The 14,173-nt window shown below is 42.4% G+C and overlaps 1 protein-coding gene across 3 annotated transcripts in view; it reads right to left on the reverse strand.

The window, feature by feature from the left end:
* The window catches only part of LOC127922567 (zinc finger protein 501-like), a 40,844-nt gene extending 28,868 nt beyond the window's left edge, over positions 1-11,976 (reverse strand). Inside the window, exons 1-3 of one of the 3 annotated variants that reach the window (XM_052506413.1) lie at positions 11,449-11,976; positions 10,982-11,079; positions 10,673-10,850 (exon numbers count right to left, since the gene is read on the reverse strand). In XM_052506413.1, coding sequence (XP_052362373.1) covers positions 10,673-10,850; positions 10,982-11,079; positions 11,449-11,731 — 559 coding nt within the window. In that variant the 5' untranslated portion in view covers positions 11,732-11,976. The remainder of the gene's footprint in view (positions 1-10,672; positions 10,851-10,981; positions 11,080-11,448) is intronic. The other 2 variants (XM_052506411.1, XM_052506410.1) reach the window with 2 other exon arrangements.
* Between the last annotated feature and the right edge of the window lie 2,197 nt (positions 11,977-14,173).

Consider the following 14,173-nt stretch of genomic DNA (forward strand, 5'->3'; position numbering starts at 1 on the left):
CAGGAGGTACCAGTACAGAGTCAATGTGGAGGCTATATACAGGAGGTACCAGTGCAGAGTCAATGTGGAGGCTATATACAGGGGGTACCAGTACAGAGTCAATGTGGAGGCTATATACAGGAGGTACCAGTACAGAGTCAATGTGGAGGCTATATACAGGGGGTACCAGTACAGAGTCAATGTGGAGGCTATATACAGGAGGTACCAGTACAGAGTCAATGTGGAGGCTATATACAGGGGGTACCAGTACAGAGTCAATGTGGAGGCTATATACAGGAGGTACCAGTACAGAGTCAATGTGGAGGCTATATACAGGAGGTACCAGTACAGAGTAAATGTGGAGGCTATATACAGGAGGTATTGATGAAACCAATATTAACCTCTTTGGCTAATGCCAAGCGTCAGGTCTACCAGTACAGAGTCAAGGAAACCTGGCACCATCCCAGTACAATGTGGGTGAGAGTCAATGAGGCTATTACAGGGGTGGTGGTGGCAGAGCCCGGATTTGAACCCAGACCGAACAACTCTGAAGAAATCCTGAAAATAGCTGCGCAGTGACGCTCTCCATCCAAACTGACAGATCTTGAGAGGATCTGCAGAGAAGAATGGGAGAAACTCCACAAATACAGGGGTGCCAAGATTGTAGTGTTATACCCAAGGCGGCTTGAGGCTATAATCACTGCTAAAAGTGCTTCAACAAAGCACTGAGTTAAGGTTCTGAATACTTATTTAAATGTGATATTTCAGTTTTAATATTTAAATGCATTTGCAAACATTTCTAAAATACTGTTGTTGCTTCGTCATTATAGGGTGTTGTGCAGATTCATGAGGAAAACCTCCCAATTGAATCAATTTTAGAATATTCCAGTAAATTCAGGAAGTAAAGTGGAAATTCCAATTCTCTACCAGTACAGAGTCATGTGGAGCAGGGGGTACCAGTCTATGGTTTTCAATGAGGAAAATGTGGAATTTGGTTTACTTTCTGAATTGACTGGAAATGAAATGGATTTGACTCCAAACCTGGTTTTACTACAAATCTGTCAGCGTCATCATTTAGTCAATCGATGTTATAATGCATAAAGCTCACAGATGTGATTGTTCTCATTCAGAGTAAATTATTCTAATTGAATAAAACAGAATTAAACAAATAAAATGTATTATGTACCTCAATAACTTCAACAACCTGGTTGATTCTCTGGTTGATTCTCTGCTCAACAACACTGATCGCGTCAAACTTTGCTGTGTGTCCAGGTTGTCACTTCTGTCATCAGCTACTAACACCAGTGCTGCACCTTTGTCCTTGAGAGACTGGACGACGGCTTCCTGCTCCCTCTTCCATAGTGAGAACACTGATGGCTCAACATGGTTTTCTGAGAGACTGGATGAAGGCATCCTGGTCCCTCTTCCATAGTGAGAACACTGATGGCTCAACATGGTTTTCTGAGAGACTGGATGAAGGCATCCTGGTCCCTCTTCCATAGTGAGAACACTGATGGCTCAACATGGTTTTCTGAGAGACTGGATGACGGCTTCCTGCTCCCTCTTCCATAGTGGGAACACTGATGGCTCAACATGGGCTTCCTGGTTATGAAAGAAAGTGTGGTGGTCAATGGTAGCCTCTCCCATTGTTTGAAGCAGTTGTAGTCTTTGTTGGCATGTATCCAGACCCCAGAATGGTAGTAGAAAGGAGGCTGTTCCCCGCATGCTTCCTCACAATCATTGTCTGGATCGACCACTCCCCCACCTGACCACAGGACCAGAATTGCTGTCTGATCTTCATTCCTACAGCCTTCATCTCCATCCCTGGAGTCTCTTCACTGTCTGATCTTCATTCCTACAGCCTTCATCTCTGTCCCTGGAGTCTCTTCACTGTCTGATCTTCATTCCTACAGCCTTCATCACCGTCCCTGGAGTCTCTTCACTGTCTGATCTTCATTCCTACAGCCTTCATCTCCATCCCTGGTGTCTCTTCACTGTCTGATCTTCATTCCTACAGCCTTCATCCCTGTCCCTGGAGTCTCTTCACTGTCTGATCTTCATTCCTACAGCCTTCATCACCGTCCCTGGAGTCTCTTCACTGTCTGATCTTCATTCCTACAGCCTTCATCTCCATCCCTGGTGTCTGTTCACTGTCTGATCTTCATTCCTACAGCCTTCATCTCTGTCCCTGGAGTCTCTTCACTGTCTGATCTTCATTCCTACAGCCTTCATCACCGTCCCTGGAGTCTCTTCACTGTCTGATCTTCATTCCTACAGCCTTCATCACCATCCCTGGAGTCTCTTCACTGTCTGATCTTCATTCCTACATCCTTCAACACCTTCCCTGGAGTCTCTTCACTGTCTGATCTTCATTCCTACAGCCTTCATCTCTGTCCCTGGAGTCTCTTCACTGTCTGATCTTCATTCCTACAGCCTTCATCACCGTCCCTGGAGTCTCTTCACTGTCTGATCTTCATTCCTACAGCCTTCATCACCATCCCTGGAGTCTCTTCACTGTCTGATCTTCATTCCTACATCCTTCAACACCTTCCCTGGAGTCTCTTCACTGTCTGATCTTCATTCCTACAGCCTTCATCTCTGTCCCTGGAGTCTCTTCACTGTCTGATCTTCATTCCTACAGCCTTCATCACCGTCCCTGGAGTCTCTTCACTGTCTGATCTTCATTCCTATAGCCTTCATCACCATCCCTGGAGTCTCTTCACTGTCTGATCTTCATTCCTACAGCCTTCAACACCATCCCTGGAGTCTCTTCACTGTCTGATCTTCATTCCTACAGCCTTCATCTCCGTCCCTGGAGTCTCTTCACTGTCTGATTTTCATTCCTACAGCCTTCATCTCCATCCCTGGAGTCTCTTCACTGTCTGTTCTTCATTCCTACAGCCTTCATCACCATCCCTGGAGTCTCTTCACTGTCTGATCTTCATTCCTACAGCCTTCATCCCCTTCCCTGGAGTCTATTCACTGTCTGATCTTCATTCCTACAGCCTTCATCCCCATCCCTGGAGTCTATTCACTGTCTGATCTTCATTCCTACAGCCTTCATCTCCGTCCCTGGAGTCTCTTCACTGTCTGATCTTCATTCCTACAGCCTTCATCACCATCCCTGGAGTCTATTCACTGTCTGATCTTCATTCCTACAGCCTTCATCTCCATCCCTGGAGTCTCTTCACTGTCTGATCTTCATTCCTACAGACTTCATCACCATCCCTGGAGTCTCTTCACTGTCTGATCTTCATTCCTACAGCCTTCATCACCATCCCTGGAGTCTCTTCACTGTCTGATCTTCATTCCTACAGCCTTCATCACCATCCCTGGAGTCTCTTCACTGTCTGATCTTCATTCCTACAGCCTTCATCACCATCCCTGGAGTCTCTTCACTGTCTGATCTTCATTCCTACAGCCTTCATCTCCGTCCCTGGAGTCTCTTCACTGTCTGATCTTCATTCCTACAGCCTTCATCACCATCCCTGGAGTCTCTTCACTGAGTAAGTAAAGATAGTATAAGAAACCTCTCCCATTCTACTTCTCTATTATCTTTGTTTAGAAATAGTCATTTGTGTGACCTAATGATTTTCCATACAATTTATTTTAAGGATTTAGAAATATAGAAAATGTAGAACGAGGAATGTCAGAGTCTGGAATATAAATATATACAGTTGGTTTAAAATGTATATGATGGTGTGTCTAGACATTATGGACCGTATATGAATATAAAAGGTGTGTACAGTAGTAGCTGCATTGTATTGTTGCTATAGGAGTTTATGATTAATAATTATATTTACTTCAAGACACACTAAGATGTCACCATACTATTCATTTAAAGCCCCTCTGTCAGATATAAATCATCAGAGTGGGAAACCAACTAACATGGAAACAATGGAGCAAATGTATCACTATCAGAGGGGTGTATTATGACATCATATAGAACTACTCAGACATTCCAAATCAGGCTTCATCCACATCATGAAGGTGGATATTGATCCAACCATTTCAGAAGTAATGACTGGGCTGATGGAAACAGGTTATGCCTGAACAATTTTATAAAAGCCGACAAACTATATGTTAGTTTGTTTGACATGGTGGGGACTTTTTGTGTCAGTAAAAATGTATAAGCGAGAAATGGAGGTGGAAACTCCTTTATGAGCAAATATTTATATAATAACCATCACATCTTAGTTAACTTGGAGTCACGTGATGATATGTTGTGTGGTCCTCCCACTACGACTTGGGAACCCATGTAGTTTATTAGGCTACAGATGAAATAAGTTATGAACTTCACAGGGTGGTGAAAGTGCACGTGATGAGCTTGATGCTCCTTTCCAATACATTTCAATGGTCTTATTCTGGTGACATGATGATTGATGCTTGGCTGCCATTTGACAAATAAAATAATATCGCTCTCATCCATAATAATCTCATCATGTAGGTAGCCTACCAACACTGTATCTATGAGCTGCTGGCTACAGTGCACGGGACAAGAGAAATTTTGCTATGTAATGCAAGTTTTGTTAAACCATCAGTAGAGTTGAAAATGTGATGGAAACCATTGGGAATCTAACAGCAAAAGTTATTTATTTGTCACGCAAAGCCTTTAATCTGCAATAAACCTGTTTGATAGAAACATTTCTGGTGGGAAAATGTATATATTGTTTCATGCAGATTTTTGAATATTCACATGAAAATCTGTCTCAAATTACATGGAAACTTAGCTACTAAGGTGGATATATAAAGTGGAACGAGGAACTCTTCTTTGAGACAATGATAAACAGCAATCCTTGGGAGAGTTGTGGTGGATATTATAAAATAAGGATCTGCTGGAGTCCAAGTCAAACCAAGATTCTTTATTTCTGAGCTCAGAGAGAATAACAGAGTTACACAGCGCAGTGTAGACAGTCTGAATTCCTGAAGCATTGAGTGATGAGCACATATCTTTATAGTTTCCTGTTCCTGGGAGGGACTTTATTCATACAAGGACACAGGTGTAAATTGATTTGCAACACAGGATGATACTCCCAAGAACAGGAGCTTATAATAGGACAGTTTCACAAGGTTAGTCACATACTCAGTTGTGGACACACAAACAACTAACATTTTCCATTACAGAGTCTGAACATTTTCATTTCATTAAATCATCAGTGGGCCAACAATGCAAATATAAACAATGGAACAAATGCATCACATCCAAATATCACTGTGATTATCTGTAGTGCTGGAGGAATGACACACCCAGATAAACACACAGTCAAAGAGTTGAAAAAAGGACCATTTAAACACATGGAATCTGATCTATCCTACATTTGAACACAAGAAAACTGATTTACATTATATTCAAACTGACATACTCCATATTGTCACGATGTGGCCTTTTCTGGGTATAGATTGTGGCTTCCCCCTCTCCTACAACCAGGTTCTGTTATCTCAGGTCGTAACTACCTGGCGGAGACTCCCGCCCCCTTTTCATACAGAGAGAGACCACAGAGTGAACAAAGGAATTCACATGGCCGAACTCCTAAATCCCCAAAATGGCAAAATTAAACTATATGTCCACCTTTGAGAGTGTGGGAAGGGTCTGTGGACACGTAAGGGACAGTTATGTTGAGTGTGTTTCATTTGGTGACCTTAGAGAGGACAGGAAACACACATAACTATGTCTCAATGTGTACATTTCTCAATTATGGGGTTTGCATCTAATTCATGTATAAAATGAATGAGTAAAGATGCAACTATATGAAATGATGTAATGTGATGTTAAACCTTCAATGTGAGAGAATTGTATTCCTTTAAAAGTGTAACTAAGTCATTGGTCCCCGAGGGCACAGACATGATCTGGTGTCATGGAACAGCCTATCCTATTGTTTAGAATAAAAGCCCCTCCTGAAAAAAAATCCTCTTCAGACTGAGCAAACCAATCACAGCGTGAGCTGTGATTGCGAATAGTTTAGACAACGCATACCTCGCTGTAAGCTGAGGTGGCACATTTGAGTACCAAGACTAGAAAACCATCCCACGTGGAGCATTGGCTACACGGCTGGAAATGGTTCAACTCTGAGACTATCAATCCCAACAGAGTAAGAGCATTGGTGGGTCTGTGGGGGCAGCTAGAAATGATGTAAACCTGGGATGCGAATGACGACAACCGCCGAAACATCTATTCTATGAGAACATTTCTGAATGGTAATCGGAGGTATCCATTCTAACCAAGAAAGACTTTGAACTTCAGGGAAACAGAAGGAGAGAGACTCAGATGAACTCTCCAGCAGACGGACCGGATTCCAACAGACCACAACGGCGTAAATATATATTGACTGCAATTAATCCTGAATGAGTGAGCATTCGTGTGCAAAGGATTAGCATTTCAAATAATATACAGTTGAAGTTGGAAGTTTACATACACTTAGTGGGGCAAAAAAGTATTTAGTCAGCCACCAATTGTGCAAGTTCTCCCAGTTAAAAAGATGAGAGAGGCCTGTAATTTTCATCATAGGTACACTACAACTATGACAGACAAAATGAGAAAAAAAAACAAGAAATATTTATATATAAACAAGTAAACATTCTCTCCTGTGTGGATTCTCACATGTTTTTTTTACGCTACTGATGAGTAAAATGCCTTCCCCCCAGTCTGAACATTTGTAAAGCTTCTCCCCCGTGTGCGGTCTCATGTCTTCTTTCAGGTGTCCTAATTGGGTAAAAACGCATTGCGCGCTGGGATCAGTGGTAAGATTTCTTCCCTGTGTGAATTCGCTCATGCACTTTCAGGTTTCCTGACTGGCTAAAACTCTTTCCACACTGAGCGCAAAGGAAAGGCTTCTCCCCTGTGTGTATTCGCAAATGATCTTTGAGGATACCTAACTGCATAAAACTCTTTCCACACTGGGAGCAATGGTGAGGCTTCAATCCTGTGTGTATCCTCTCATGTCTTTTCATGTTAAGTAAATGGTTAAAACTCTTTCCGCAATGGGAGCAGTGGTATGGCATCTCCCCTGTGTGAATTCGCTCATGTCTTTTCATGTTTCCTAACTGGCTAAAACTATTTCCACACTGGCCGCAATGGTATGGCTTCTCTCCCGTGTGTATTCGCTCATGAGCTTTCAGGCTTCCTAACAGGCTAAAACTCTTTCCACACTGGGTGCAATGGTACGGCTTCTCTCCTGTGTGTGTCCTCTCAGGTCTTTTCAGGCTTCCTAACTTGATCTGGGAGCAGAGGTGTCGTCTTGATGTTGTGGAGGTCTTTGGTTCCTCCAAGTTTGGTTTTCCTCCTGCCAAAGACAGTGTTTATATAAAAAGAGACCAGAATGAAATCTCCAATTTGTCTAAATTTGTTTACATTGCTTTGCCAAGATAATCCATCCACGTGACAGGTGTAGCATATCAAGAAGCTGATTAAACAGCATTACACAGGTGTACCTTATGCAGGGGACAATAAAAAGCCACTCTAAAATATACAGTTGTCACACAATACAATGCCACAGATGTCTCAAGTTTTGAGGGAGTGTGCAAATGGATTGGGGACTGCAGGAATATCCACTGGAGCTGCTACCAGAGAATTGAATGTTGCATTCTCTACCATCAGCCGCCTCCAATGTCTTTTTAGAGAATTTGGAAGTCCGTCCAACAGGCCTCACAACTGCAGATCAAGGACCTCCACATCGGGGCGGCAGCGTAGCCTAGTGGTTCGAGCGTTGGACTAGTAACCGGAAGGTTGTGAGTTCAAAACCCCCGAGCTGACAAGGTACAAATCTGTCGTTCTGCCCCTGAACAGGCAGTTAACCCACTGTTCCCAGGCCGTCATTGAAAATGCCTGGTTAAATAAAGGTAAAAAAAAATTTTTTTAAATCGTCTGAGATCAGCCACCCGGACATCTGATGAAACTGAGGAGTGTTTATCTCTGTAACAAAGCCCTTTTGTGGGGAAAACTCATTCTGATTTGCTGGGCCTGGCTCCCAAGTGGGTGGGCTTATGCACTTATCAAAGGTACACTTCAACTGTGAGAGACAGAATCTAAAACAAAAATCCAGAAAATCACATCGTATGATTTTTAAGTAATTAATTAGCATTTTATTGCAGGACAAAAGTATTTGATCACCTACCAACCAGTAAGAATTCCAGCTCTCACAGACCTGTTAGTTTTTCTTTAAGAATCCCTCTGTTCTCCACTCATTACCTGTATTAACTGCACCTGTTTGAACTTGTTACCTGTATAAAAGACACCTGTCTACACACTCAATCAAACAAACAGACTCCAACCTCTCCACAATGGCCAAGACCAGAGAGGGTGTAAGGACATCAGGGATAAAATTGTAGACCTGCACAAGGCTGGGATGGGCTACAGGACAATAGGCAAGCGGCTTGGTGAGAAGGCAACAACTGTTGGCGCAATTATTAGAAAATGGAAGAAGTTCAAGATGACGGTCAATCACCCTCTGTCTGGGGCTCCATGAAAGATCTCACCTCGTGAGGCATCAATGATCATGAGGAAGGTGAGGGATCAGCCCAGAACTACACGGCAGGACCTGGTCAATGACCTGAAGAGAGCTGGGACCACAGTCTCAAAGAAAACCATTTTAGTAACACACTACGCCGTCATGGATTAAAATCCTGCAGCGCACGCAAGGTACTCCCTGCTCAAGCCAGTGCATGTCCAGGCCCGTCTGAAGTTTGCCAATGACCATCTGGATGATCCAGAGGAGGATTGGGAGAAGGTCATGTGGTCTGATGAGACAAAAATAGAGCGTTTTGGTCTAAACTCCACTCGCCGTGTTTGGAGGAAGAAGAAGGATGAGTACAACCCCAAGAACACCATCCCAACCGTGAAGCATGGAGGTGGAAACATCATTCTATGGGGATGCTTTTCTGCAAAGAGGACAGGACGACTCCACCGTATTGAGGGGAGGATGGATGGGGCCATGCATCTCGAGATCTTGGCCAACAACCTCCTTCCCTCAGTAAGAGCATTGAAGTTGGGTCGTGGCTGGGTCTTCCAGGATGACAACGACCCAAAACACACAGCCAGGGCAACTAAGGAGTGGAGTGGCCTAGTCAGTCTCCAGACCTGAACCCAATAGAAAATCTTTGGAGGGAGCTGAAAGTCCGTATTGCCCAGCGACAGCCACAAAACCTGAAGGATCTGGAGAAGGTCTGTATGGAGGAGTGGGCCAAAATCCCTGAAAACAAAGGTTTCTGTACCAAATATTAAGTTCTGCTTTTCTGATGTATCAAATACTTATGTCATGCAATAAAATGCAAATTAATTACTTAAAAATCATACAATGTGATTTCCTTAATTTTTGTTTTAGATTCCGTCTCTCACTGTTGAAGTGTACCTATGATAAAAAATTACAGACCTCTACATGCTTTGTAAGTAGGAAAACCTGCAAAATCGGCAGTGTATCAAATACTTGTTCTCCCCACTGTGTATAGAGAACCAGTCAAAGGTGGACACACCTACTCATTTAAGGGTTTTTCTTTATTTTTTATTTTTTTACTATTTTCTACATTGTAGAATAATAGTGAAGACATCAAAACTATGAAATAACACAAATGGAATCGTGTAGTAAACAAAAAAAGTGTTAATCAAATCAAATTGTATTTTATATTTGAGATTCTTCAAAGTAGCCACCCTTTGTCTTGATGACAGCTTTGCACACTCTTGGCATTCTCTCAACCAGCTTCATAGTCATCTGGAAAGCATTTCAATTAACAGGTGCCTTGTTTAAATATTAATTTGTGTTTTTCCTTCTTAGTGCGTTTGAGCCAATCAGTTGTCTTGTGACAAGTTAAAGGGGTATACAGAAGACAGCCCTATTTGGTAAAAGACCAAGTCCAAATGGCTCAAATAAGCAAAGAGAAACAACAGTCCATCATTACTTGAAGACATGGTCAGTCAATACCGAAAATTTCAAGAACATTGAAAGTTTCTTTAAGTACAGTCGCAAAACCATCAAAAGCTACGATGAAACTGGCTCTCATGAGGACCTCCACAGTAAAGGAAGACCCAGTTACTTCATTACTTACCAGCCTCAGAAATTGCAGCCCAAATAAATGATTTACAGAGTTCAATTAAGAGACACATCTCAACATCAACTGTTCAGAGGAGACTGTGTGAATCAAGAAGCATGAGCAATGGACCGGTGGAAATCTGTCCTTTGGTCTGATGAGTGAAGCATTGATGAGCTTTCATGAGTGATGGTGCTTTGCTGGGGTGACACTGTGATTTATTTAGAATTCAAGTCACACTTAACCAGCATCGCTACCACAGCATTCTGCAGCGATACACCATCCCATCTGGTTTGCGCTTAGCGGGACTATCATTTGTGTTTCAACAGGACAATGACCTAACCACAACCAGGCTGTGTAAGTGCTATTTGACCAAGAAGGAGAGTGATGGAGTGCTGCATCAGATAACCTGGCCTCCACAATCACCTGACCTCAACCCAAATTGAGATGAATTGAGATGAGTTGGACCGCAGAGTGACGGAAAAGTAGCCAACATGTGCCCAGCATATGTGGGAACTCCTTCAAGACTGTTGGAAAAGCATTCCAGGTTAAGCTGGTTGAGAGAATACCAAGAGTGTGCAAAGTTGTTTTTGTATTAGTCGGGGACAGACTTATTGGGAAGAGATACCAATGGGCAGATCTATTTTATTTGTTCAAACTAAACTACAGCACTTACTTTGATGTGTCAAATCTGATCCTTTCTTCTCTTCTCCTCCTCTCACAGTTCCACTCAGCCCCGTTGTTTTCCTGCAGTCTACCAGCAGCACAGACAACCTCTTCATACCCAGCAGTAACGTGCTACCAGGAGAGGCACGACACAGGGTCTCCGGGAGGGCGGAAGGGCGAGCATTGTCCTGGTAACCATAAAGAGGGGACACAGACACATATCATTATGGGATGCTGATGTCACTGTTGTCATAAAGTGCCTTACAGAAACCCAGACCCAGATAGGGCAAGCTGTATGCTAGACCAGACAAAGCTGTACCATCTGGTGTTCTGATCTGGAGAGACTCTTCTCTGTCTCGTCAGCATTAGGATGTTGTTGAGGCTCCCCAGAGGATCCACGATAGTCATGTCTCTCTCCTGTTTGAACGAGAACATCAAACAGAAGGTGAACTTATTACCATCATCAATTATTACTGTCTATTACAGTCATAGGGTCTTATAAGAGGCATTAATATCTCTAAATTAATTGGGTGCCTTTTGTGTCCCTTTGATATTTTAAGTATAAATTATGCTCCATTATTACATTTTAAAAGCCTGTTATATATCATTAAATCTCATTTAAAAGTCCCAAAAATATATGTAGCAATGGCAGATTGACCCTTTAACAATTTATATAGTACTGAACATCACATTGAAGTGAAGAACTTCAGTAGAATGCCCCTTAAAAACCACACATTAGTTCAACAACTGCATAATTTGTGCCCCTGATTTTAAGACAGTACTCACTGGTGTTAATCTGATATTCTGTCTCCTCCTCTTTCACTCCCAAAACGTCTTCCTCCTTCACCTTTACTGAGATAGAACCTTTTAGAGAGGAAGAGGATGCTTTCTCTTCTTTCCCTATAACAGCCTCCTCTTCCTCCTTTTTCATTCTGAACGGTTCTTTCTCTCCTTTCACTGTAATATCCTCCTCTTCGTCTTTCACGACAATGTTCAGCGCCAGAGCTTCTTTCTCCGGACAGCAGACATCCACTTCTTTAGCAGGGGATGAGTAGTTTAATGAGCTCATGGTCAGGGATGTTAGCTAGCTAGTTAGCATTAGCGAATAGCCTAGTGCTCGGCTCAGTATCAATCTTTAACAAATTTGCAAATTGAACAAGCACATTAGGTTCAAGTTAACGTCAACTGAAATGTGTTTTAAACACTGCGATTAGCTAATGTACATTAACATGGCCTAAAACGTCAATCTTTCAGTTTTATGTTGGCGAGCAAGCTACCGACGTGGTTGAAATAGTATCCGTGTTGTTGTTCCTGAAGAAGCGTCCCGTCCAGTCCATTATACGTCACGCTAGAAGCATCACCTGAAAGACGCTCGTCGCCATCTGCTGGCTGGAGTGGGTAACGCAGTTTGGAAACAATAGTTACTACACTTTTTGTATTGGAAAGAACGTCATAATTATTTAACAATAAGCTGATACATTTTCTCTTACAACTAATACTTTCCTGTACACAGACGCGTAATATGAATATGTAGATGATGAATAAATACTTCCATGAATAGGTAGTGTGTTTATACACATTTACTCTGTTCATTTTTTCTCTAGATGTGACCATACTATTCCCTTAAAGCTACGCTACAAAGCTACAACAGGTGTAGACATTACCGTTAACTACAACAATGTAGTTAAGAAAAATAAGAGGTAAGAAAAAAAGTTACACAATAAAAAAACTATACCGTGGCTACAGAGTCAATGTGGAGGCTATATACAGGAGGTACCAGTACAGAGTCAATGTGGAGGCTATATACAGGAGGTACCAGTACAGAGTCAATGTGGAGGCTATATACAGGAGGTACCAGTACAGAGTCAATGTGGAGGCTATATACAGGAGGTACCAGTACAGGGTCAATGTGGAGGCTGTATACAGGGGGAATAATATAATAATATATGCCATTTAGCAGACGCTTTTATCCAAAGCGACTTACAGTCATGTGTGCATACATTCTACGTATGGGTGGTCCCGGGAATCGAACACACTACCCTGGCGTTACAAGCGCCATGCTCTACCAACTGTGCTACAGAAGGACCAGTGCTACAGGGAACCAGTACAGAGTCAATGTGGAGGCTATATACAGGGGGTACCGGTACAGAGTCAATGTGGAGGCTATATACAGGGGTACCAGTACAGAGTCAATGTGGGGGCTATATACAGGGGGTACCGGTACAGAGTCAATGTGGAGGCTACATACAGGGGGTACCGGTACAGAGTCAATGTGGAGGCTGTATACAGGGGGTACCAGTACAGAGTCAATGTGGAGGCTATATACAGGGGGTACCGGTACAGAGTCAATGTGGAGGCTATATACAGGGGGTACCGGTACAGAGTCAATGTGGAGGCTATATACAGGGGTACCAGTACAGAGTCAATGTGGGGGCTGTATACAGGGGGTACCAGTACAGAGTCAATGTGGAGGCTATATACAGGGGGTATGTGGAGGCTATATACAGGGGGTACCGGTACAGAGTCAATGTGGAGGCTATATACAGGGGGTACCAGTACAGAGTCAATGTGGAGGCTATGTACAGGAGGTACCAGTACAGGGTCAATGTGAAGGCTATATACAGGAGGTACCAGTACAGAGTCAATGTGGAGGCTATATATAGGAGGTACCAGTACAGAGTCAATGTGAAGGCTGTATACAGGAGGTACCAGTACAGAGTCAATGTGGAGGCTGTATACAGGAGGTACCAGTACAGAGTCAATGTGAAGGTTTGCTCGTGTTTCTTGGCCCAAGTCTCTTCTTCTTTTTGCTGTCCTTGAGTAGTGGTTTCTTTGCAGCAATTCGACCATGAAGTCCTGATTCACACAGTCTCCTCTGAACAGTTGATATTGAGATGTGTCTGTTTGTTCAACTTTGTGAAGCATTTATTTGGGCAGCAATTTCTGAGGCTGGTAACTCTAATGAACGTATCCTCTGCAGCAGAAGTAACTCTGGGTCTCAAGAAAATGCAAATGAATTACTTAAATATCATTAAATGTGATTTTCTGGATTTTTGTTTTAGATTCCGTCTCTCACGGTTGAAGTGTATCTATGATAAAAATTACAGACCTCTACATGCTTTGTAAGTAGGAAAACCTGCAAAATCGGCAGTGTATCAAATACTTGTTCTCCCCACTGTATAGCCATATTATAAAGTATGAAAAGGCTTGTTCGTTCACATGTCATGAATTCACTATGACATGATATGTGTATTACGACTTTTATTATGTAATAGATCATATGGGTTGAAAAGTGTTTTATTATAAAAGTATGAAAATCAAATGAAATATTATTTGTGACGTGCCAAATACAACCGGTGTAGACCTTAGTGAAATGCTTACTTACAAGCCCTTAACCAACAATGCAGTTAAGAAAAATACTTGTTAAGTAAAATAAATAGTTTTGTTTAAAAAAAAAAAAGATGCACAGCGCCCTTAACCACTGGAGTCTCTTCACTGTCTGATCTTCATT

This window comes from Oncorhynchus keta, unplaced genomic scaffold (genome assembly GCF_023373465.1).
Source record: "Oncorhynchus keta strain PuntledgeMale-10-30-2019 unplaced genomic scaffold, Oket_V2 Un_contig_2626_pilon_pilon, whole genome shotgun sequence".
NCBI lineage: Eukaryota > Metazoa > Chordata > Actinopteri > Salmoniformes > Salmonidae > Oncorhynchus > Oncorhynchus keta.